This window comes from Culicoides brevitarsis, chromosome 3 (assembly GCF_036172545.1).
Source record: "Culicoides brevitarsis isolate CSIRO-B50_1 chromosome 3, AGI_CSIRO_Cbre_v1, whole genome shotgun sequence".
Classification (NCBI taxonomy): domain Eukaryota; kingdom Metazoa; phylum Arthropoda; class Insecta; order Diptera; family Ceratopogonidae; genus Culicoides; species Culicoides brevitarsis.
Genome location: NC_087087.1, coordinates 34,317,500 through 34,344,141, shown reverse-complemented (window position 1 = coordinate 34,344,141; position 26,642 = coordinate 34,317,500). Strand labels below are relative to the sequence as shown.

Here is a 26,642-nt window from a genome sequence, read left to right as displayed (position 1 = left end):
TTAAAGTCATTTGGCCAGAGGTCATTCATCATTTGTCGTCATCATATTTTTTTTTATTTATTTTTTTTTTGTAATTTATTTTAATCATAATAATATAATAACAATAATAAAACATTATCTTTTTTTGTATACAGAATCTGTTCGTTGTTTGTTTGCATTAAAAAAGAAATAAAAGATGACTTCAAACAAAATAATGATTTTCGTTAAAGTCATTAATTATCTTCTCCGTTACGTGAGTTGTCTTGAAAAGAAGCTTGGCAAACATTGAAAGATGATCCTGTCTCGTTACAAGGAGCGTAAGTATCTTTTTTATAACATAATAATCATAATAATAAAAATTGTTGTTTTTTAAAGATTTTTTTTAAAGTTCCGAAAATAAAATTATTAAAATATTTACGATAAATTTACATGACTTTGATGCACCTTTAAACATTTTATTTAAAAATAATAAACTGCATTTTTTTTAGTTAATTCAAGTCAATAAAATTCAAAAAAAAAATTGAGAGGTGCGATCTTGCATTATTTTGCTTAATTTAATAATAATATGAATAATTTGTGTGGGCAATTTTCTGACATAATAAAATTTTTGCATCTTACAGATTAAGGTCAATGACGTTCTTGACTCATTCCAAACAAGAAGAAGAAACAAAATTTACGGATTTATTTTCCCCACTTTTGGAAGAGTCCCATGCGTTGGCATCGACAGTTGCTGCCCCACAAATTGCATCGACAACTGGATTGATAGCAGCAATCGTTCGGGCGATGGTCACAATTTCCGTTGCGTCGAATGCAGGAACGTCTGAAAAGATAAATGAGAGAAGAAGACCGTCTGACAGAAATTAGAACATTTTTGATTGTGTTCACGGTAGCGACACAGTGAGACACATAATGACACCTTATCAGTAGAGAACATTGATTTCAGAAAAAAAAAATTAAGAAGGAGAAGAAAAAGAAGAAAAAAAGCTAAAAAAATTTAACATTGAAACCTTTTAACCCAACTCGTCATCGGATTTTTTTTGTTGTTAATTTGTCAAGTTCGCACCTCTTACAAATATTTACCTGCGCCGAACAATATCAGCAAAAACACAATAAATTTTGGATTACAATTTGGGAATAAAGTGACTCACACGTGATGAAAGAAGCGAAATGTTTCGGTCAATGTCATGCCTCGTGGGTATGTCAAAGTTTATGCCTTTATTGTCATTTGTAATCAATTGTGTATGAAGCTAATCAGCAGATCAGTGTCAATAATTGCATTGATGAAGCCGCTCGTAAAATGGTAATTAAAGGTGTTTGTCTAGACCGAACGCTTTTTATTATGCGAGTCAACAATGTGAAGCGGTGAAAGGAATTAATGAAGTACAATGATAAATATTTTTTTTTTGGGGGAATGACAAGCGAGAAAGGACAAAAAAGACATTTTTTTGTTAAAAAAGATGAGATTTTATGAGAAAAATTTTCGACCCAATGCACATTAGAGAATTTCCCCAATGCATATTTTCAATTTTAGATCCGATGAATTTTCATATTGCCATTCCAAAGAATGAAATTTGAAGTTTTGTCGAAGTCAACTTTAAAAAAAGATGAGATTCGGTAAGAAAAAATTTCGACCCAATGCACATTTGAAAATTTCTCCTATGCATATTTTGAATTTTCGACCCGATGTACATTTTCATTATCATTCCAAAGAATGAAATTTGAAGTTTCGCCGAAGTCAACATTAAACAAAAGATGAGATTCAATGAGAAAAATTTTCGACCCAATGCACATTTGAAAATTTCCCCAATGCATATTTTCAATTTTAGACCCAATGAATGAACATTTCGCCGAAGTCAACATTATGATATTCAAAGAAAAATTTGACCCAGAATTTTGCATATCAAATACAACATTCAAAGAATGAAATTTTGTTGTCCATATACAACATGCATTTTTTCGCTAAATTTTTATCCCAATGCACATTTTGAAGTAAATCCGAAATTTTTCTTTGAAATGTGAAGAAAATCTTAAAAATCCATTAATTTCTTCTCAAAGCAAAAGTCATGCATGTCCAAAATTAATCTCTTTTTTAACTCTCAAAGGCATCTAATGTCCATAAATAGCAAAAAACGAAGACTTTTGACCAATTCAGCTCCTTTGAGACACCCACAAAGACTACTGACATTGCCGAAATATTCATTGACATGAATAAATTTCTCCCTAAACTTGCTAAAACAAAACACAAAACTACACCGCAAACGACTGACAAATCTTATCAATTTTAGATTACATTTTTTTGTCTTCTTCTTCTTCGTCGTCGTCGTCTCAATATCTGAAAGGATCTGAAAAATTTTCTCATTATACGACCCATGTCAGATTATACTCCGAAACGAAAAATGGAGCCCAATTGGGAGCAATCAAATAAATTTGTGTCACAGCGTTTTTAAAAAGGAGATTTTAAAGCGAAACGAAAATAAATTTAATAATAACAATAAAATGATAAAAAAAGAATGTCGTTCTTCGTCCCGATGGTGTCTTAAGCTGAAAATGGAATTAAGTGACAAGAGCAAATAAAGTTATTAACATAAATCTGTCAGACACAATCGGATTTCACCTTTTGATCCACACACAAAACATTTTAGTTTTCTCATCCAAACAAATTGGATTAAAGATTTAATTAATTAAGTTACGAGACATGACGACAAGCGAGCAGAGTCAAAAACTTCCATAAGCTTAATTATTATGACACAATGATTGTTATTACACAAAGAGAGAGAGCAACAAGTGACATCCGACGAAGAAGATAAATAATTACGGAATTAGTTTTAAGATAAAAGCGAACAACAATTAATAAGAATATCCATAAATTTAAATTGAGACACATTAATTTTATACTCACTTTTCAGGTGCATACGGCGAAACGACGTCATCTAAGTAATTGGCTCCTCCGCCCGAGAGTGGATATCCGAGCTCGTCTTCTGAAAAAGACAAAAAAAAAAGTTGTTTGTGAAAAAACTTTTGTCGTTAATGTAATTCAAGGATAATTATGATGAATGAATTGACTAATAATAAGAAAAAAAGAGAAAAGTTTCTCAAGGATTTTAGGCGTTAAATGCTTTCGGGAGTAATTTATGGCAAAACAAAGAAAAATAATAGTGGTTCAGGTGTTTTTGTGTAGTTGAACAAGAGCTGTTGGGGAATTCTTTTGACGCCAAAGTCGCGTTTTTTGCAGAAATTTACAATGTTGGAACAACAAAAGGAGAGAAAATGTCAGGAAAAGTTCTTGAGCACGTAAGTTTTTGAAATAATTGTTCTTTAAAGGACGTGCAATTTACCCTAATTGGTCATAAAAATATTTTTTTTATATTTTTTTGTAGCAAGAGTCTCAAAAGAGAACTAATTTTCTGTGAAATTTTTGTCTTTTTATTTTTACGAAAAATTTAGTTATTTTATTTGATAAAAAAAGTCAAAATTTTTATTTTTTTTTTATTTTTTTTAAATAATTAATTAATTTTATAAACAAAAAAATATTTAAATAATTTTTAAAAAATTAAAAAAAAAATTAAAAAAAAATAAAATTTAAAAAAAAGTAAAAAAAAATAATTAAATATGTAAGCGTTTAATTATTTTTTAATATTTTTTGACAAATTTTTGTCAATTTTATTTTTAAAAATTTCGTAAAAAAAATAAAAAAAAAATTATCAAAAAAATCTCTTCTATAAAAAATTTATTATTTTTAGCGTTAAAAATTTTTTGATGGAAGAAATTTTTTCGGTATTTTTTTTTTTTATGAATTTTTTAAAAATCAAATTGACAAATAAACGCTTGCATATAAACCTATTAATTATTTTTCTTACTTTTTTTTAAATTTTATTTTTTTAAAATATTTTTTAAAAATTATTTAAATTAATTAATTGTTCATAAAATTTTTTAATTATTTTAATATTTTTTAAAAATTTTTCTTTTAGTTAATTTTCATACACATGAGATCAACCCACAAAATAATGCGGAAAAAAATTTTCAAAGTCATAAAATTAGAATTTTTATCCGCATTTTGGCTCATTAGAAAAAAATAATTAGAAGGGAAAGTACTAATTTTTAATATTTATTATACCGTAAAACTGTCCCTGATCCCTTTCCTCATTAGCATGCAAGACAATGTTTACGCCGTTCATTAAATTGTCACACGCAGCATTCAATCTACGGTCAATTAAGTCTTCTTGTGTTGAACACAACAACTTGACAAGGCTTGTAAATTTAACTCATTAGTATCTAAACATTCGCCAAGCAAGCAATAAATTTACACAAAAAAGGTCAAAGGTATCCCGCTACTACATGGATGCGATGATGTTCAAGACAAGGACGTTCACCAACAAATTTTTTAATAAATTTAAAAGATGTGTGTTCTCAAATAAAAAATATGAGTGAGTGACATGGCATGTACTTAATTGATATGTAAGTAGCAAAAAAAACTAAAATCATATTTTTTTTGTTTATTTATAAAAAAATTATAATAATCTCATTTTTCTTATTTTTTTCCAAGAGCATTATAGGGGATTTCGTTTAATTTTAGTGTGTTCATGCTTTACTTTATAAGAACCGCCTACACAAAAAACGGATCGAGATGTTGTGACGCCATGAATCAAAGCTCACATTTCGTGACTCGAATGGAAATCACTCCATAATTCTGCACAAAAATAATCCTCGAAATCCAAAATTGTATTAAATGAGAGAGCAAAAAAGTAAAAGTTCTCGTAATAATAATTCATATCTGACAAGAATCTGTAAAACGTTTATCTTAACTCGATAGACAAACAACTAACTATGCGCAAGGTAAACAACATTCTAATAATAATAATAATGACGATGATGATAAAGAAGAAGAAGAATTCTGCCAAAGTATTCAAAACATTTCTCTTTAAAGCTCGGCAGCAATAATTTTATGGTAAACTTTTTCTCATGTTACAAGAATTTCCCGTTCGAGAATGCTTAAGTACGTTGACGTTTTGTTTGTTGTGTTACGGATTTGTTCGAGAAAATTTTACTGTTATTTTTATTACTTTTTATTATTATCTGTCTTTAATGTTATTCAAGTTTTTATGCTCACTTACTCTTTAATATTCATTACTTTTTTTTTGTCGGGCTCAAATTATCATAATTGCGAGAATTACGGGATATCTGGCATTTAAGTAAATTTTTTTTCCGACACAATGAACAACATGGGACACCGCAAACATTTTTTTGAAGCAACCAAGTTTGAAGGACATGAAAAATTTTGTTTGTTTCAAGGACAGAAATTTGATGGGATTAAACTTTTTAAATGAGGAAAAATTATTATTCAAGATTGCAATGTCAAGGATTTTCATTGTTTTACCATAGAAAGTTTTAACAAATTTATGCCTGAAATTATGCAATCAATTATTTTTAAAGAAAAAAGCATTTTATGCCTCCTTGAGGTATGCAATGAAGCTTACATTCTATTTTCTTAATTTTTCACGAATTTTCAAATGTTTTTCAAAATATTTCTTTACAGAAACCTTCTTAGAGTAAAAACTGACCTATTACAAAAAATCTTAAAGAGATTCTTGAATCAAAACTTGAGTTATAGCGTTACAAAATTTAAATGGATTTTCAAGTTTAATTTTAAAATGCAAAAATTAAGTGACAGTTTAACGAAATTTAGACAAGAAAAATTTTTTTTATGAAAATTAGTTTCTATAATTTTCGAAGTTGCATCAAATGTGTTTTTGCACAAAATTGTAAAAAAATATCTTAAACGAACTTGAAATTTAATGAAAAAATTAAAATTTGTTGCATTTTAAAGCAAAATAAAATTTTAGAATGAAGTAAAATTCTCGTGAAATAAATTTTTTACTTTAAAATGCATCAAATTTCCATTTTCTCATTAAATTTCAAATTAATTCAAGTTTTTTTTAAATTTTTCTGCAAAAACGCCTCTGAATCGAAATTAATGGAATAATTTTGCACTCACACAAAAATGTCTCGAAACATTCCGTTATAAATATCATAAAAATTACATTTCCCGAACACGTTAAAATAATTTATCAACACATTCCTCTGAATGGACACTTTTTAACGAGAGTTTCCATGCGACGAGAAAAGACAAAAAAAAAATATTAATGGTATCTAATAAATTTTCACATTGCTCGTGTTTCGGTCGAAAACCCGTCGTCGTTGTCGTGTACGATTACAAAATAGATAAAAACGAAGAAATTATGCAAAATATTATTATCTTTTATGATATTAAAATAATGGAAGTAAGCCGTTCGTCATGGAAAAACGTCAACACATCCGCCTCTTCTTCTTCCCTGCGCTTCCTGACTCATAATAAATACATCAACTTTTTGTTATTTGTGTGTATTTGCTTCTCATCTTACGACGAAAGACATTAGACGACGACAAAAAATTCACATTTAAATTATATCCTGTCTTGGATAAAATGCTCAAGACGAAGCAATTTGTGCTAAAAAAGCAATAAAAAATATAAATAATCTGCCTTCGAGCGTAAGCCAAGCAGGAATAAAATCACAAAAAATTTAGATAAATTGGCATATCTCTCGTTTTTTTTTGGGATTTTTATCATCGGCAATACTTTTTTCGCAATATTTTTTTTGCGTGTTGCTTCTAATTGGAACATCGGTAGCAAATATTGTGGGATGCGGAAACGAGGTAAGTATAATAATATTATTAAAATTCATGCTTTTTTATTCGCAAGGAACAATGGAGCAAAAAAATCAAATAAAAAGTCGAAGCAGGAAAAAAACCATTTGTTTGACTATACTAAATCGCCTGAAGGATGTTTTTTGTGTAAGTGAACAATATATGGGAAAAAAATCAAGATTAAATCGCTTTTGTGAGAAATAAGACTGGATCGCATTTTTTCAGAAAAGAAATAATTTCTTAACAAAATTTTCAGACAGACAAAAAATTTGTTATCGCATTTCATCCCCCGAATTCTTCGAAACACAATTTAAATAAAATAAATCAAGAAAATAAGGAGAAGAGGAAATTGCTGTTCGAACAATGAAAAAATTGCTTGAATGCCAAAAAGTATTGAATAAAAGGTAATTTTAATTCCATTTAACATTTATGAGAATAAATGAAAACATATTTGAATAATGAGCGACGGAACGTGAGTTATTTTAAGCGTTCATGCATAAATAATAAATGGAAACAAATTTAATTAACAAAATTTTTCGCCCTCTAAATATCTTTCAAGTTCCGCGAATTGACTGCAATTTTTGTTCAATGTAAAAAAAAACAAAAATTCGTTAAAAACAGCGCCAGGTAAACATCAGAAGCTGTTTAATGAAATGAATTTTCCTGTCATGACTCGTAAACTGACAGTAAAAAGGATTTTAAGGATTCGCAATGTAGACATAAATAACAATGAAAAACGTATGAATGTCTCAATAAATAATGGCGCGGGATTAGAAAACGATTCAGAAAGCGTTTTTCAGTCTATTAAATTGAAAGAAGACGAAAAAATGAGAAGCTCAGAGATTTAGTGGGTGCTAACTTCCTACACAGGCTGAAGTCATTTTTTATGATATTGCACGAAAAATCAATTTTTTATATGTGTCTTGAATTTATTTATTTTTTTTTGGGGTTCATCCAAGAAAGTTGAAAAATAAAAAAAGAGTAATGAATTTAATGAGGTTCCTTGTAAAAATTTTTTCTTGGCATCAATTTTTTATTAGTTTTGAAGATAATTTTGCAGTATTTTATTATGTAAAAAAAACTTGTAGAACATTGTAGAAAAATTGAGTACATAAAAATGTGTTATTATTGGACAATATTTTTTTTTTAAATTTTGTTATATAAAATTTTTAATTGTTTATTAATTTTTTATTTGATTTAATTAATTATTTTAAATTTATTTTTTAAAATAATTTTTTATTTTTTGTATATTTTTTTATAAATTAAATTATTCATTTTAAATATTTTTTTTAATTATTTTTTTTTTTAATTTTTTTTAATATTTTTATTTTATTCTAAATTTTTTTTTATTTTTAAATAATTTTTAATTATTTTTTTTATTAATTTTAAATTTTATTTTTTTAATTTATTTATTTTTTTATATTAATTTTTTTAATTAGTTTTTTCATAATTTCATTTCATTTTAATTTTATTTTATTTAAAAAAAAATTATTTATTATTTTTAAATTTAGGTATTATACATTTTTTTTAATTTATTTTTTTTTTTTGCTGCACGAAATTACAAAATTTTCGTTTTCAGACTTGAAATTAGTTGAAAATTGAATTTTCTCAAAATTAAAAAAAAATAGAAATTTTGTGAAAATTCAATTTTTGACAAATTTCAAATGAAATTTTTTTTTTTTTTTTATTGAAAAATTTCGAAATTAATTGAAAAATTCCATTATTCTACTTTAAAAAACAAATAAAATTCCTTAAAATTAAATTCTGTGGCGAATTTTCATCAATTTAATTTCCCTATTTGTAAAGATTCAACTTCAATTTATGCGAAAAACAATGCAAATAAATCAATTATGTTCCTTTCCACAATATTTCAGTCATGTAACGAGCATAAATGCCTTCAAACAATAACAAAAATGTTCCATAGACAGAAAAAACAGACAAAAGCCCTATAATTAATAACATAAACTAAGTTCCATTAAATGAAATAGGACACAAAAAACGAAAATTATTCAACTCTTCAATTCCCGCAGTCATTTATCTTTTGTTTACTCTTCCATTGCCCTATTTTTTCTTTCTCGTCAATAAATTCTGGTTTATCGTCTGTTTGCGGTTTCCATTCTAAATATTCGCTTCGCAAAAAAAATATCACACAAAAGTTTTTTTTTGTAATAATAATGAAATTTTTGTTGATTCTTCCATATTGTTGTGATAGTATTGCTCCTCTTCAGGTATTGAAAAATGGCGATATGAAGTCAATCATTCACCTCTTGTGTCTCTAATTGAGTGAACTCACGTGTGCGAAATTTTCAATGAGGATAAATAAACAGAAAATGAAAAAGCAACTAGCCGTACAAATTTTCGTGAAGCAACCTTTCTTCATGGCCAATTAAATTTTCCAATAGTTTTTTGGAAAATTTTGTTTGCCGAAATCAAAGAAATCGTTCCTTTGAAGCAAAATTTGTATTTGCTCGCAATGATTGTCAAAAAGTGTCGACTTATCCATGCGAAACCATTTTATCATCGTGTTTATATTTATTTTTCATGTCGATGCATATAAATTTGTGTTTTTATCATGTGTTGAAAGGAAAAAGAAAAATCGAAAATTTTCGCCCAAGGAAGATTCGAAGAAAATATGAATAATTTTATTTCGAGGAAATGTTGACATTTATTTATTTACGACCCTCGTTTCTTTCCAGATGCATGAGTAACGAGGACTGGCAAGTAAATAAAAATGGATCAAAACGAGGGAGGAACCCTATGGGCGAAAAACGGGTCAGATTGAAGTCTTAAGGGATCAGGTTGACCCCTCAGGAGTCAAATTGACCCCTTAAGGAAATTTTTTGATCCTTTAAGAGGTCAATTTGACTCCTGAGAGGTCAACCTGATCCCTTAAGGGGTCAATTTGACTCCTGAGAAGTCAACCTGATCCTTTAAGGGGTCATTTTGACTCCTAAGGGGTCAACCTGACCCCTTAAGGAATCAATCTGACCCGTTTTTCGCCCATTGGGTAGGGAAAGAGATATGGGCGAGTAAGAACCTTTTTTTCTGTGTCCTAAATTAAGTCGACTAACAAATTTTTATCATTTTTGCGGCGCTAAGTAGAACAAATGGCAAGATAAAAAGGACAATATTTGTCTTTCTCGGGGAGAATTCATGTCGCAAAGCGGATAAAAAGATCATGCGTCTCCATTTTTCTTCTCTCTGTTTACATTTTGTGGCGACGAAAAATCTAATTGATTTACGATATCTTTCATCTTTTACTTTTAGCCAGACATATTTTATGGAACAAAGACGAGCGAACTTTTTTCTTTAACACGAAAAAGGACTAAATGGTAAACAAAAACTTTTCTTTTTCAACTCGGGCGCCTTGTAAACAAGCATTTTGTTCAAGTGTCAAAGTTTCGTGCGGTTTGTTGTTCGTTCACAAAAATGAATGAAAATCGTTTCCTAATTTATTCCATCCACGCTGCAACTAAAAGGTCTTTCATATTCAAGCAAGAAAATTAGGTTTATTTTGTCAAAAAAAAAAAAAAAAAAAAGTGAAACCGAGAGATAGAAAAAGTTAAAGTAGTTTCTGGTCTCGATTTTGATGACACGACAACCGAAAGCTATTTAGGCGCAAAAATGTTCAAGTTTCCGAGCTACCTGCCACTCATGCCAGTCTCCGAGAAACAAATGCCGCAAGAGACACAACAACATGCAAGTAGCACTCTGCTGCTAATTTAAATTGAATCAGACAAGAAATAAATGAAATTTTATGCATTCTAAAAGCAAAAGTTGTCTTGTTCTCCGTGTGTCTCTCGTGTTGCGGAGACGAAAGAGAGTTGGAGGAATTCCATTTATGCATTTACTTATCCAATTATGTTTTATGTTGTGTCAAAACTTTTTCGTTCACGGAGGAATTTCTTTTAAGCGCAGCACGGATGGAGGGAAAGTGAAATTTTTCTTTTGTTTTGGAAAATTTAACAGCTTTCAACTTTTTCTTTTAAAAGTTTTTTTTGTGTTCAATTTTTTATTGTTTGAACATAAGAAGTAAATTTAGCGATTTTGAGGATTTAAAAATAATTTTTTATTATTTTGATTATTTTTGATGTTTATTTAGCATTAATTTATAATCAATAATTAAATAAAAAATTTTTATTTTTTTTGAAAATTTTTTTAAAAGAAAAATTTTTTTTAAAATTTTCAATTTTTTCTTTTTCAGAAATTTTATTAAAATTTTAATTTTTAACTAAAAAATTAAATAAAAATAATAATTAAAATTAAATATTTTAATTTTAAAATTAAAAAATAAAATTAAAAATTTTTTTTTTAAAAAAAAAAATTAATAATTTAAAAATTTATTTTTTTTTTAAATTTTTTTAAATTAAATAAAAAAAATAATAATTTTTTAAATAAAAAATTTTTAAAAAAATTAATAAAAATATTTTTAATTTTTTATAAAATTTTTTTATTTAAATAAAAAATAATTAATTTAAAAATAAAAAATAATTAATTAAAAAAGAAATTTTATATAAATAAATATTTTAATAATTAAAAAAAAAAAAAAAAAATTAAAAATAAATTAAATTACAAAAAAAATTAATGTTTATAGAATTTTATTTTATTTTTTAAATTAATTTTCTAATAAAAAAATTTTTTCAGTACAACCGTGTCAGGATAATTTTATGTCGCTAACAACTACCAAATCGACACGAACAAAAATTTGTACAAAAAATTATCGTAACTATCATCACACTATTTAAAATTCACAAATTTTATTATTACAAAGAACAACATGTTCTCCAATTGTAATGAAGTACCTTCAACTACCAATCTTTAAAAGTTTCAAAAGTTTAGATAAAATTACTTTCAAACATATTTCACTTTTGTCATAAAAATGTTTTATTTTTGCAAATTTCCTTTAAAAAAAAATTTTTTTTTCAAAGTTCAAGTTCTGCATCAATAATTTTATTTTTTGTCTCACTTGTAAGAGAAATCCCTCGAGAAAGAGGCAAACGTCTTGCTAAAAATAAACATTTGCAATATTACATTATAAATTTTTTATGCAAGTTGAAATGCAATATTTCCTCGATTCTTATGGTTTTCTGATGCAATTTCTCCGAGCGACGAGCGAAATGAAGGAAATTTCATTTCCTCGAGAAAAAGAAAACTGTCTTTTATTGATACTACTTTGAATCGATCGGAAATGTGTGCACTTGTTATTTTCTTCTTTTTTTTGTGTTGCAAGGCATACAAAGTAATTTAATTCATTTTGCAGCCTTGGATGATGTGTCGCATTACATTTGCATGACACGACAGTTTTTCTTATTTTTTCTTAAAAAAAAAAAATAAATAAATAAAAATAAAATAAAAAATAAAAACCAAGTAGTAACAATGATTTGAAAAAGTTCAAGACTGTTAATTATTTTCACTTAATGAAACCTTTTTAATCAGCAAGTGCTTCGATGTTCCCCATGGAGATTACAATGACAACGAAAAGACGTAAACTCTCGCCGCCGAGCGAATTTTAATTAAAACTTTTTCGAACCAGTAGAAATTTCCCGCTGATTGTCATAAAATGTACGCACATTTCACAGTTGAGAAGCGACACAATTATCTGCGGTGCGGTGTAAAATCTAAATAAAATAAAAAGTAATTGTTATAATTGCGGGATGAGAGCAAAAAAAAGTTTCTTGTTGTGCACCGCATGGATTGTGGCGTTTCTAAGCATCACTTTGCTGATAAATGAACAATCAACTTCCCTTTTGTGTGCTTTCTGAAATAAATAAAGGCAAGGCGGGAAAACTTTTCGATAACGATCAAAAAATTTTCCTCATTGTTGCCAAAGTTAACGCACGGGGCGCGATGAAAATTGGTTCTTACCTGTAAAAGTTAAAATTTTATATGAAGGTTTTATGATTTTTCATCGAACTTGAACTTGAGAATGTTTTTTTCATTGGTTTTAATATGGACAGAAGAGGGATGGGGGATGTCTGGTTTTCATCATCAAAATTAATTTTCAATTCTTTGCAATAAATTGCTGTGTAAAAAATTTATTTTTTTTTTCACATTTACATTCTTTTGTGGAGGAAAAAATTGAAAAATAACAAAAGAAATGTGTGAAGCTTAACGTTGCTGTTTTGTGAGAAATAAAAAAATAATTCATGAAAAAAATTAAATATTTCAAATAAATTCAAATTTTTTTCAACAATTATTAAAAATTATATTTTTTTTTAATTTAAAATATGTTTTCAATCAAATTATTTCAATTAAAAAAAAATCAAAATAATAATTTTTTGTTTTTTTTTCAAAAATTAATTAAAAATTAAATAAATAAATAATTTATTTTATTTAAATTAAAAAATTAAAGTCTCAAAATGAAAATATTTTATTTTTCAATTTTAAATATTTTTTTTTATAAAATTTTTTTCAAAAAATATTTCAAAATAAATATTTTTTTATTTTTTAATTGTTTACTATTTAAAAAAAATAATTAATTAAATAAAAAAAATTTAAATAAATCTAAAATAAATTAAATAATTTATTTAATTAAAATTTTTTTAATTTTTAAAAAATATTTAATTAAAATTTTTATTTTAAATTAAAATTTTAAATTTTGTTTAAATTGTTTAAAAATTATTATTAATAATTAAAAAATAAATAAATTTAAATTAATCTGAATCACTTCACTTTAATTTTTAAAAAATATTTAATTAAAATTAAAGAAAAAATAAAAAATTTAAAATAAATTATAATTATGATTTTGAAATTTTAATTATTTTTTTAAATACTAAATAATATAAATAAAATTATAAAAAATGAAATATTTTTTGATCGAAAAAATTTCATTAAAAAATGTTGTCATTTCAAATAAAAAATAAAATTAAATTTTAAATTAAAAATGAATAAAAAAAATTAAGTTAAATTTTTATCAAAAATAAATTAATAAATTAAAATCCCAAAAAAATATTAAATTATTTTTTTTCTCGTTTTTATTACAAAAAAATATTTAAATATTGAAAAATTAATTTTCTTTAAAAATTTTTTTTTTAATTTTTCTCGCAAAATAGCATTTCAAACGACTTCATTGTAAATTTTAATTTTTTAACAAGCGCAAACATAATGAAAAACTTCTGACACTTCATTATAAATTAACTTCTCCAGTTAGATAAACTTCACAAACAACAACACTCGACAACGTCTCTCAAACAACTTGTATTGTCATCCGCACATTCACCGACAAAATGAATTACGACGGAACGATGACAACAATAAAGATTTTCTTGCTGCGCCTTTAAAACGTGCCGTCATCCTCGTTCATTACGTATTTTCATCATTTATTAAATTTCATTTAGCCAAAAAGAGAAAAAAAAGAGAAAAGGACTTTTAACGTGATTTTCAGCACTAAATTGACAAAAAAAAATGTTTTATAATCCAACATGAACGAATTTTATCGAAATTGAATGACAAAGCAACAAAAAAAGAGGAACAAAAAGGAAAATTGAAAACCAACCAGCAGCAGGATGTTTACATTTCATCAATGATCTACACACGTCAAAATAAATAAAATAAAGTAAATTCAATTTTCATAAGACTCTCTTTCGTTTTTTTTTTTTTCAATTTAATTTTCCTTTTCCTTTTATAAATGGCATTACATGCATGCCTCAGTAGTTCTCTAGTTTTTGATTACATCACGAGAACGAGCTTAGATACAAAAGAGACACGTTACGAAGAAATGAGTGTCATCTTATGAGCTTTTAAATAAATAATTTGTCACTCTACTTTTTTGTTGCTGCCAGTTAAAAGAGGAGCATTTCAGTGATTGCAAGCTATTTTTAGACGAAAATTGCAGAACGCTACTATAAAATGATAAAAGTAAATATTTTATGGATAAATATTGGATTGCCTCGCATATTGTCTCTACTAAAGTTTCCATGAGTGATGCGAATTGCGACGACGACGACGACAGCGATTAAAGTAATGACGGCAATATGTGGTGCGGATAAACAAAGGCGTCTGTTTTGCCGAGTGTGATGAGGGTTCTTCCATATATGTTTCAGATTATAAAAAAAAGGATTTTATGCTGGCTGGAAACACTTTTTGATGGTTCGTGAATTACGGTTATGAAAATTTTTCGGGGCTTTTACCAAATTGCTTTCAATTTTGAAGGAGATTATTTCTGCGGGACGTTGAGAGAGTGAGAAAATTGATATTTTTCGATTGATTTTGACTATTAAAGGACTTAATGGTACTCATAAAAGTTTAATGGTTTATGAAAATGAATTTTTGGAAGGTAAATTATGTCTCGAAATTGATAAAGAGGTTTCGTTCAATAAACGATGTGATTATAAATTGATTATTTTTGTCTAAATTATCTCTAAAATGAACTTTTTTCATTCAAGAAACAATTTTTTTAATAAATTTCATTCAAATCTTAACTAGTTTTTAATAATTTTAAGTTATTTATTTATTTTAATAATTTTTTAAAATTATTTTTAATTCTTTATTATTTTTCAATGTGTTTTACCCATACTAAAAAAAATAATAATTAAAATATATTTATATAAGGGTCATAAATTATAAAAAAAATCATTTAAAAATTAATTAATTAATAAAAAAATTTTAAAAATAATTTTTGCAATTATTTGCCATATTTTTTTATTTTTATTATTTAATTTTTTTAAATTTTTAATTAAAATTTAATTTTAGAATTAATTTTTTTAATTTTTATCAATAAAATATTTAAAATAAAAAAAAAATAACAAAACTATTTTTTTTAATTTTAATTATTATTTATTAATTTTTAAAATTAATTGTAATTATTTTAATTTTTTTTATTTTTTATGAATAATTTTTAAATTTTTTTAATTATTTATTTTAATTGTTATTTTTAAAGTATTTAAAATAAAAAAAAAAACAAAAATAATTTTCTATAATTTATTTTTTGAATTTTTTATTTAAACTTAATTTTTAAAATAATTTTCTATTTTTTGTTTTAATTTGATTAATTTGATTTTTTATTAATTATTAAATTAATGTTATTTAATATTAAATATTAATATTAAAAATATAAAAATTATTTTTTATGAAAAATTATTAAAAACCATAAAACTTTTAACAAAAATCATCAAATAATAGCCTCTGGATATTTTTACCTTTCTTCCAAATTTTCTTCGAAAACATCAACAAAACTTAAAAATTACTTGGAAAATACTTAAAATTGTTTCTGCAAATTATGAACCATAAACCACAAGAATTTCAAGCAAAATATTAAATAATAAACTTTCCACACATTTCCTCGAATACTTTAAAGTTATTTTTATAATGAATTTTTCTTTTTAAAATTTTTCAAGTTTAAAAAATTGAACTTCCTTCCAGATTTCCTTATCTTCTTGAATCTTTAAAAACTTTTTTTTAACCATTTCCTCGTTAAATTAATGATCTTCGACACATGAAAAGGCAGATTAAAAGTTTTCCTCTGATAACCCTTTTTTACTCGCAAATCTTTGATAATAAAGAAAAGGATTTTACTTTAGTCATTAGTTACAAAACGAGCTCAATTCAATATAAATACAACAAGCGGCATGACTAATTTCGCACTGAATTTTTTACACAAACAATAGAAACAACTACCATGAGAAAGTCCAATGTTGTTGCCAGGAAAACTATATGTGAACGAACAAAAAACGAGCAAACAAATAAAGAGCAACGAAAAAAGACAACAAACATTTCCGCTGAAGCTATATTTGTTATATTTTGCGAACATTAATTTTTTTTGTGCAAATGTTATCTTTGTTCAGACACACATGAAGAGGAAAAAGTTTGCAGTATCGCATGATGTGCAAAATTTGAATTGAAAATCCATAAAAATTTTTGAAATGCAATAACTTTATTTCTGATTCATGAATCTTTTTAGAAATTCTTATAATTTATCGAAAATTGCTTTTAAAAGGTCTATGTTTCAAAAAAATTCAGAAATCGTGAGGAATTTCGTGAAAAATTAAGAAAATCAAGTTTAATGTTCATTGCATAATTTTAGGAGTTAAAAAATTAATTTTTAAAATTAAATGTTGATTGCATACTTTCAGGCGATTATTTGGGAGGAACGTTCAGAATGTGAGAAATTGATATTTTTCAATTAAATCCATACTGAATTTGAAATGCTATAACTCGAGTTCTGTTTCATGGATTTCTTTGAAAATTTTTTTAATTGATCAGAAATAGCTTTAAGAAGGCCAATGTCTCAAAAAACTAAAGAAATCATGAGGAAATTCACGAAAAATTAAGAAAATATAGTTTAATGTTCATTGCATACCTCAAGGAACCCAAAAATTGAATTTTTAAAATTAAATGTTGATTGCATACTTTTCGGATTTTAATTTTTTCTTTAAAAATAAAATAAAAAATTTTATGGTAGAACCAAATCCACGGGTTACATGTTACGAAACTCACACATATGTAAAAGTGATAAATACACAACAGTAGCGATAACAAGAACAGTAGAGATAGAAAATGGAGAACGAGGAAAAGTTCAGTGGTAATTTTTTGCTGCTAATATTTCTTCGTTTGCAGCTCTTTTTTTTGTATATTTTAGTTTTGCTCCGAGTTCATGTTTTATTCACGTACATTTCTTCGCACACATTCCTTCTTAATTGTTATCAAATTGTTAAACTACAACGACGACGACGACGATGATTCCCTTCTCGTGGGATTTGATGATGTTATTATATTTTTCCTGCAACAGTCGTCGTCGTCGTATGGAAGACAAAAGGAAAAGTTAAAGGTTATTGTTCGTAATTACTGTTGTGTGCATAAATATGTATAACGAAAAAAAAATATCAACAAGGCTGCTGTTTTTGACATTTCTCCAACTTTGTATAAATAATTGTGATATTTTATTATTTCCTGCTGTGATGCGCACATGCAGCAATGCGTGTTAGTGTGAAAATTCCAGCTTGAAATAATTTTTTTTTAATTTATTTTTAGTTTTAATAATAAATAATTAATTTAAAGCCACAGAAATAGAAGAAAAGATCCCATTATGGCTGTTCTTTTTGGCATGTAAAGTAAATACAGTTTGCGGCTAGTTTTTGTTTTTTCTCGGAAAAAGTGCACGAACCCATTTTTTAAATAATTTATGAGGCAAATAGAGAGCAATTTCATAGTTGGGAGAGATGAATATCTCTTTCCTGGTTTTGTTTTCGGAATGAAATGATGTAAGATTAAACTTTGTTCCATTTTATTGTGGAAGTTCTATTGACTTTTTATTCTGTGTGTTTTGTGGCAAAAGTTGGTCAACAATGAATTTATATGACCTTTTAAGTTTTTTAAAGTTGCGGAAGAAATAAAGTTTTCTTTTATCACGTCGTTCCTGATGAAAGTTAAGGAAAAACAAAAGTTGGAAGAAGGTTGACAAGAAGTTAAGGAACCTGTAGGTGTTCGAAAAATGTCAACTATCCGATTACGAGTTTATTTCTTGTTTTTGTTTTACAGAAATTTAAGTTTTATTTCTTTCTTTTGTTACATTTTCAACAATTAAAAGTTGAAACAATTTTTTTTAAAAGATGAAGTTAAAAAAATAAATAAATAATTAAAATAAAAGATAATTTTCTTAAAATTAATTTCAATTAAATTTTTATTTTTTTTTAATTAATTTAATTTTGTTATTATTATTTTATTTATTTTTTAATTAATTTTTTTTGTTTATTTTAATTTTTTTAATAATATTTTAATTATAATTTTTATTTTTAGTCATTTTGCAACTCAAAACTGCCAAAAAATTGAAACTGAAAAAAAATTTTTTCTTTGACATAGTTTTGTTTTGAAAACTAAATCAAGAGCAAAAAAACTGTGTCAAAAACTGTGTCAAAGCTATTTTTGTCAAATCTTGCTCCAAATGGATAAAAATTTGTCAGAGGGCTTTAATTTATCATTTTTAATCATTTTATAACTCAAAACTGCCAAAAAATTGAAACTGAAAAAAAATTTTTCCTTTGACATAGTTTTGTTTTAAAAACTAAATCAAGAGCAAAAAAACTGTGTCAAAAACTGTGTCAAAGCTATTTTTGTCAAATCTTGCTCCAAATGGATAAAAATTTGTCAGAGGGCTTTAATTTATCATTTTTAATCATTTTATAACTCAAAACTGCAGAGGGCTTTAATTTATCATTTTTAATCATTTTATAACTCAAAACTGACAAAAAATTGAAACTGAAAAAAAATTTTTTCTTTGACATAGTTTTGTTTTAAAAACTAAATCAAGAGCAAAAAAACTGTGTCAAAAACTGTGTCAAAGCTATTTTTGTCAAATCTTGCTCCAAATGGATTGAAATTTGTCAGAGGGCTCTAATTTATCATTTTTAATCATTTTATAACTCAAAACTGCCAAAAAATTGAAACTGAAAAAAAATTTTTTCTTTGACATAGTTTTGTTTTAAAAACTAAATCAAGAGCAAAAAAACTGTGTCAAAAACTGTGTCAAAGCTATTTTTGTCAAATCTTGCTCCAAATGGATTGAAATTTGTCAGAGGGCTCTAATTTATCATTTTTAATCATTTTATAACTCAAAACTGCCAAAAAATTGAAACTGAAAAAAAAATTTTTCTTTGACATAGTTTTGTCTTAAAAACTAAATCAAGAGCAAAAAAACTGTGTCAAAAACTGTGTCAAAGCTATTTTTGTCAAATCTTGCTCCAAATGGATAAAAATTTGTCAGAGGGCTCTAATTTATCATTTTTAATCATTTTATAGCTCAAAACTGCCAAAAAATTGAAACTGAAAAAAATTTTTTCTTTGACATAGTTTTGTTTTAAAAACTAAATCAAGAGCAAAAAAACTGTGTCAAAAACTGTGTCAAAGCTATTTTTGTCAAATCTTGCTCCAAATGGATAAAAATTTGTCAGAGGGCTTTAATTTATCATTTTTAATCATTTTATAACTCAAAACTGCCAAAAAATTGAAACTGAAAAAAAATTTTTTCTTTGACATAGTTTTGTTTTAAAAACTAAATCAAGAGCAAAAAAACTGTGTCAAAAACTGTGTCAAAGCTATTTTTGTCAAATCTTGCTCCAAATGGATAAAAATTTGTCAGAGGGCTCTAATTTATCATTTTTAATCATTTTATAACTCAAAACTGCCAAAAAATTGAAACTGAAAAAAAATTTTTTCTTTGACATAGTTTTGTTTTAAAAACTAAATCAAGAGCAAAAAAACTGTGTCAAAAACTGTGTCAAAGCTATTTTTGTCAAATCTTGCTCCAAATGGATTGAAATTTGTCAGAGGGCTCTAATTTATCATTTTTAATCATTTTATAACTCAAAACTGCCAAAAAATTGAAACTGAAAAAAAATTTTTTCTTTGACATAGTTTTGTTTTAAAAACTAAATCAAGAGCAAAAAAACTGTGTCAAAAACTGTGTCAAAGCTATTTTTGTCAAATCTTGCTCCAAATGGATAAAAATTTGTCAGAGGGCTCTAATTTATCATTTTTAATCATTTTATAACTCAAAACTGCCAAAAAATTGAAACTGAAAAAAAATTTTTTCTTTGACATAGTTTTGTTTTAAAAACTAAATCAAGAGCAAAAAAACTGTGTCAAAAACTGTGTCAAAGCTATTTTTGTCAAATCTTGCTCCAAATGGATTGAAATTTGTCAGAGGGCTCTAATTTATCATTTTTAACCATTTTGCAACTCAAAACTGCCAAAAAATTGAAACTGAAAAAAAATTTTTTCTTTGACATAGTTTTGTTTTAAAAACTAAATCAAGAGCAAAAAAACTGTGTCAAAAACTGTGTCAAAGCTATTTTTGTCAAATCTTGCTCCAAATGGATTGAAATTTGTCAGAGGGCTCTAATTTATCATTTTTAATCATTTTATAACTCAAAACTGTGCCAAAAAATTGAAACTGAAAAAAAAATTTTTCTTTGACATAGTTTTGTTTTAAAAACTAAATCAAGAGCAAAAAAACTGTGTCAAAAACTGTGTCAAAGCAATTTTTGTCAAATCTTACTCCACATGGATAGAAATTTGTCAGAGGGCTCTAATTTATCATTTTTAATCATTTTTTAACTCAAAACTGCCAAAAAATTGAAACTGAAAAAACATTTTTTCTTTGACATAGTTTTGTTTTAAAAACTAAATCAAGAGCAAAAAAACTGTGTCAAAAACTGTGTCAAAGCAATTTTTGTCAAATCTTACTCCAAATGGATAAAAATTTGTCAGAGGGCTCTAATTTATCATTTTTAATCATTTTATAACTCAAAACTGCGAAAAAATTAAACTGAAAAAATAAATTCATTTAATTAAAAAAAAAAATCAAGAATTAATTAAAATATTTAAATTAAAATTATTGAAATATAATTTTAAAAAATTAATTTAAATTTTTAATTCATCGGTAAATTTTTCAACTAAATTTTATTTTTTTTTTATAAATTGAATTATTTTTTTTTAATAAATAATTATTTATTTATCTTTATTTTTTTAAATTATAACTTTAATTTGTGTATTTTTTTTTTGTTCTTGACAAATTCAATTAAAATTTAAAAAAAATTTAATAAATTTTCGTCTAAAAAATAATTTTAACCACAAATTTCAACTCAAAACCGACAAAATTTAAAAAAGAAAAACTTCCCATGAATAACAAAAACTCAGCATGTTCATCAAAAATGTCTCTAAATCTACATAACTACCGCCATTAACCCACATTTCCCCCTAAAACGTCATTCTTGTGTCCATTTTTCATGCCTCAAAGCATCATGATCATCATCAACGTTGAACATGTGACGACTAAAAATTTCTATTTTTCGCCTGAATTTCTCTCTACATCAGTGTCATGTCCAATAAATGTCGGAAAAATCGTTCGACACGCTGTTGGAAAAAAAAAATAAAATACCGAAAAGGTTGTCATTCGTTATCTCTGATAACGCAAACATGTGTAGGAGCGGAATGGCATTTAATCCGCAAAAAAAGCGACGATACAAACAACCCCATCTGGAAATGGTTCCGCAATAAAAATATTTATCTGACAGAAATCAATATGGCACTTTCGATGTTTGCATGGATCCGATGGATGACCGTATCGTATCGCATTTTAGAAAATTTTACCCGAACGACATGCACGCAAAAGAGCTAATATTGATCCGAACGGTTTTTAGGCAAAATACCCTGATAAGCTTGATTTTTTTTCCTCTTTCGCAATAGTTGATTTTATCGTGTTCGTGATGTTTTTGCGACGCCTGTCATGGAAAAATATTGCAGATGATAAAATCATTATCATGCTTTTCCGGATTATATTACCTGTTGTTGATTTTGTGTGACGACATGTGTCAACAAGGTATCCACAAATGTGCTTTTCGTCAAAATTCAAGTGATTTGCCAACGGAGATCAACGTGACATGCTTCCAGGAATTCGTTTCTTTCATTTTTTTTTTTAGAAAATTTTTATTGTATTTGCTCTACAAAAAGCGGTTGTGACTTTATAACTCGAGAACGATGCGTCTCCGAGCATATGTTTCATGGAGAAAAATTATCTACTCGAGTCAGCGCACAATGTTAAAAACAAAAAAAAATATTGAAAAAAAAATTAAAAAAATAAAAAAAAATATTAAAAAAAAATTAAAAAAAAAATATATAAAAAAAAAATTTTTTTAAAAAAAAAAGTTGAAAAAAAAAATTAAATATATTTTTTTTAAATTTTATTTTTTTAAATATTTTTTTTATATTTTTTTTTTATTTTATTTTTTTCATATTTTTTTTTTTCAGGAAACACCGAGGAACGTGCCAGATTTTATGAAATATTCGATGATGAACAAGCCACATGCAGGTTAATTGCCAACAACGGTTGTTTTTCTTCTTTCCTCCCTTTTTGTGTGGGCAAACACTTTTAACCAAGCAGAAACAACAACCTTTTATTTCAGCAACGAAAAAAAAAATAGATCGATTACTTCCCATTATTGTTATTATTTTGATGATGCGTGGCAATGACGATGGAACAGCCGCCGCCTCAATTACCGTTATCAAGTGTCTGTCAGAACAAATAAACACATTTTATTTTTACATTTTTTTTAATGGAAATCCATTTACTCCGTCGTCGTCGCTCGGTTGAAGGAAAATTATGATCTGATTACCTCAGAGTACTTCAATTATTTTTATTTTTTTCTGTTATTAAGAAGTGAGGTAGTCCTTGTCATCATCATCATTATTATCATTATTGTTGCTTGTGTGTTTGTGTGTCTACTTGTCTCGGAAGAGCTTTTAATAAAAATTGTACATTTCTGCTTAGCAAAGTGATGAATGGCATGAAAGGCAGATGATGATGATGATGAGACTGCTATTCATATTTAAATAAATTGAATATGTTTGTACGAGAGATTTTTTTTGCAGCAAAAAATTTACTTTAATTTAATTTTAATTTTTGTATGAATAAAAAAGTTTAGATGAAAAATTGCTGAATAAATATAAACAAATGATAATTTAGTTAGAATAAATAAAGTTAGATTTTTTTCAACATTTTTTTCTTTTTTTGTTTTTAATTAAAAATATAAATTTTATTAAAATATTTTTTTTTTATTTTTATTTAAAATAGTTAATTAAAAAAAAAAATTGCAAAAAATTATATTTTATTTTTTTTATTTGTTTTAAATTATTATTTATTTCTTAAAAGTTATGTTTAATTAAAAAAATATTTTTTTCTGATTTAATTTAATTAAATTATAAAAAAGTAGCAAAAAATATAATTTTATTTTTTAATTAAAATTAATTTTTTAATAAATAATTTAATTTTAATTATTTTTTTTTAAAAAAATTTTTTTTAAATTTTAAATATTTCAAATAAAAAAATAAAAATCAGAAAAAAAATAATTTTAATTTAATTTTTTTGATATATTAAATATATATATTTTTTTTATAATTCTTTTATAAATTTTTTTGTTTTTTTATCTATAAAAAAAAAATTTCATTTTTATGGAATCAAATATTTTATTTTTAATTTTTTTTTAATATTTTAATATTTTTTTTAAATTTTTATTTAAATTTATTATTTTTTTTTAATTTTTATTATTTTTAATTTAAAAATTTTAAGCATAATTTTTTTTATCAAAAATTATTTATTTTTTAATAGTTCAAAAATAATTTATTTATTCATTTTTTTTAAATAAATTAATATTTAATAATAAAAAAAAATTAATAAAAATTAAATTATTTAATTCTTTTAATTTAAAAAAAAAAATATAAAATTAAATAAAAAAAAAATAATGTAATTTTTCAATAAATCCCCAATTTTATAAAAACCCCATGTCAACACAGCAAAATCCCTTTAAAATACTTCCAATATTTTATTTTCAATTTTCCTGTCTCCCAATTTCACAAAAAATTTCCTGTTCAGTACATTTAAATACACATTTTAAACAAACTTTGTTCATTTACTTTTTATTTTTTTCACAGTTCTCCTTCGTAAAGAGAGAAAAAAATCTGTCAACATTCCTCTTTTACCATATTTTTCGTTCCAACACACGCAAAACACAAGAATTTCCCATAAAATGACGAGACATATGCTAAGCAAGAGAAGAAAAAAAGCATGAAATGCAGAAAAACGAAGACCATGAGCAACGCCCAGAAATTCCATCGGAGAAAAAGTTTTTCTTGTAAATTTTTTTCTTGTCAAGTAAATAGAGTACAGGACACGAATGGGAAAAAAATAACGAGAAAATTCAATATAATTTTTTTTTCTACTCACCGTTAACGGCATCGGGATCAGCGAAGGAATTTGCATGAACGTTGCCGGGCACCAAGACAAGTGCAACGGATAAAATTAGTAATCCAGATAAAATGGTTGATAATTCCATAATTTTTTTTTGTCACTTTTTTTTTAATTTTTTATTTATTTGTTGCGAAATTTATCCTTTGGGATTATTTAATTTATTTTAATATTTTTTTTTATTAATTTTTTATTTTTTTTTTGCACGAATGAACAAACAAAAAAAAACTCACTTGTTGAATCCCCGAAAATTTATGGTTTTCTGGGTAATTTGGTCGTGTGTGTGTTTCAACGAATGTGTGAAGCTGTAATAATAATAATTTTTTCAATGAGGAAGTTGGAGATATTTTTTTATTTTTCCCGAGAACGATCCTTACTTTCACGTGGTACGATGAGGAATGATTACTTTTTAGGAGTTAGTTGTGACGTCTGCGACGAGGGTTGTTGCTGCTTGCTGTTAATCTGTCTTTTATGCACTTGTACACACTCGCATATGTGTGGTACGGCTGCGTCGGTCGTTTTTTTATGAATGAGTGGGTAAAAATAATAATATTTCTACTACTACTACGAACGTCGACTACGTCAAGGGAAAAATTTTGAAAAAACGGAAAAAAATTAAAAAAGGGAATTTGCGTACGTGAAGCTTGTGTGTGAATGGGTCTGTGTCTCTGTGAGTTCTAAATAATTTTTTTGCACTACGAACACTACGGGGTAGCTACTTTTGTGGCGTGCGATACAACCACATTGCTGGAATGATCTTGAATGAGAAAATCGTCGCGCTGCACGTTCTTTTTGATATATTTTCCATCCAACACGTACATCCCGTGCCGAGAGAGAGAAAAACTCGAGAGAGAGCAAAATAAATTTTCCGAGAGTGGAAAATGCATTACAATGACGTCGTCGTACAGAGCGACGTGGGTAGAGGTAACGCCCAGTTAATATTTCAAACCTGATGTTTTAACTACACTTTACTCGCATCAACTTATTGTGACACGGATTAAGTGTCGAGAAGCCGAACAAGAAGATGAAAACGAAGAAGAATTTGTCTTTATTAGTCGAAGGAGAGTTAGTCGGGTGTTGTACAAGTAATTGAATGGAAAAGATAAACTTGGAAAATATTGGCTGTTCCCTGCGATAACATATGTGAGAAATGGAGTGATAATAAATGCATGTTAAATGTTATGGAAGATTAAATTTGAGATTAATTTTTATTTTATTTTATGACATGATTATTATTTTATTTTGTTTCGCTTCGAGATACGGCGTAGGAGATTTTTCTTCATACAAAGAGTGATTTGTAATAGTTTTTAATTCCCTCAGCAATCATTTGAAAGGAGAAACTTTCTCCATATGGTATCCTGTTTTATGAAAAATATTCAATTTTTAAGTTTTTAATTAATTTTTATTATTATTTTTTATTTTTTAAGCCTAAAATTGAATAAATATTCATTCTAAAGTTCATTTCTGTTCATATTGGGTCGATATTTGACGTAACAAAAAAATCAGCGTTTGGAAGTACAAACGCTGATAAATTTAACAAGCCACTTTTTGACCAATTTTATGCCTAAAATTGAATAAATATTCATTCTAAAGTTCATTTCTGTTCATATTGGGTCGATATTTGACGTAACAAAAAAATCAGCGTTTGGAAGTTCAAACGCTGATAAATTTAACAAGTCACTTTTTGATCAGTTTTAAGCCTAAAATTGAATAAATATTCATTCTAAAGTTCATTTCTGTTCATATTGGGTCGATATTTGACGTAACAAAAAAATCAGCGTTTGGAAGTTCAAACGCTGATAAATTTAACAAGTCATTTTTTGATCACTTTTAAGCCTAAAATTGAATAAATATTCATTCTAAAGTTCATTTCTGTTCATATTGGGTCGATATTTGACGAAACAAAAAAATCAGCGTTTGGAAGTTCAAACGCTGATTTTTTTACAAGTCATTTTTTGATCAGTTTTAAGCCTAAAATTGAATAAATATTCATTCTAAAGTTCATTTCTGTTCATATTGGGTCGATATTTGACGAAACAAAAAAATCAGCGTTTGGAAGTAAAAACGCTGATTTTTTTACATGTCATTTTTTGATCACTTTTAAGCCTAAAATTGAATAAATATTCATTCTAAAGTTCATTTCTGTTCATATTGGGTCGATATTTGACGAAACAAAAAAATCAGCGTTTGGAAGTAAAAACGCTGATTTTTTTTTTGCAAGTCATTTTTTGATCACTTTTAAGCCTAA

General features: G+C 25.9%; 1 protein-coding gene across 3 annotated transcripts; it reads right to left on the bottom strand.

The window, feature by feature from the left end:
- LOC134834670 (U8-agatoxin-Ao1a-like) lies at positions 1-25,138 on the bottom strand. 3 transcript variants are annotated; one of them, XM_063849414.1, is made up of 6 exons: positions 25,032-25,126; positions 24,772-24,971; positions 24,628-24,699; positions 24,374-24,538; positions 2,879-2,957; positions 1-829 (listed from the first exon to the last, which is right to left on the bottom strand). In XM_063849414.1, exons 4-6 carry the CDS (start codon positions 24,480-24,482, stop codon positions 661-663), a joined length of 357 nt encoding a protein of 118 aa, XP_063705484.1. In that variant the 5' UTR covers positions 24,483-24,538; positions 24,628-24,699; positions 24,772-24,971; positions 25,032-25,126; the 3' UTR covers positions 1-660. The 3 variants fall into 3 exon arrangements, with proteins under 3 accessions (XP_063705484.1, XP_063705483.1, XP_063705485.1); XM_063849413.1 differs by having other exon boundaries at positions 24,772-25,138; XM_063849415.1 differs by having other exon boundaries at positions 1-799; positions 24,772-25,138.
- Positions 25,139-26,642: the final 1,504 nt, after the last annotated feature.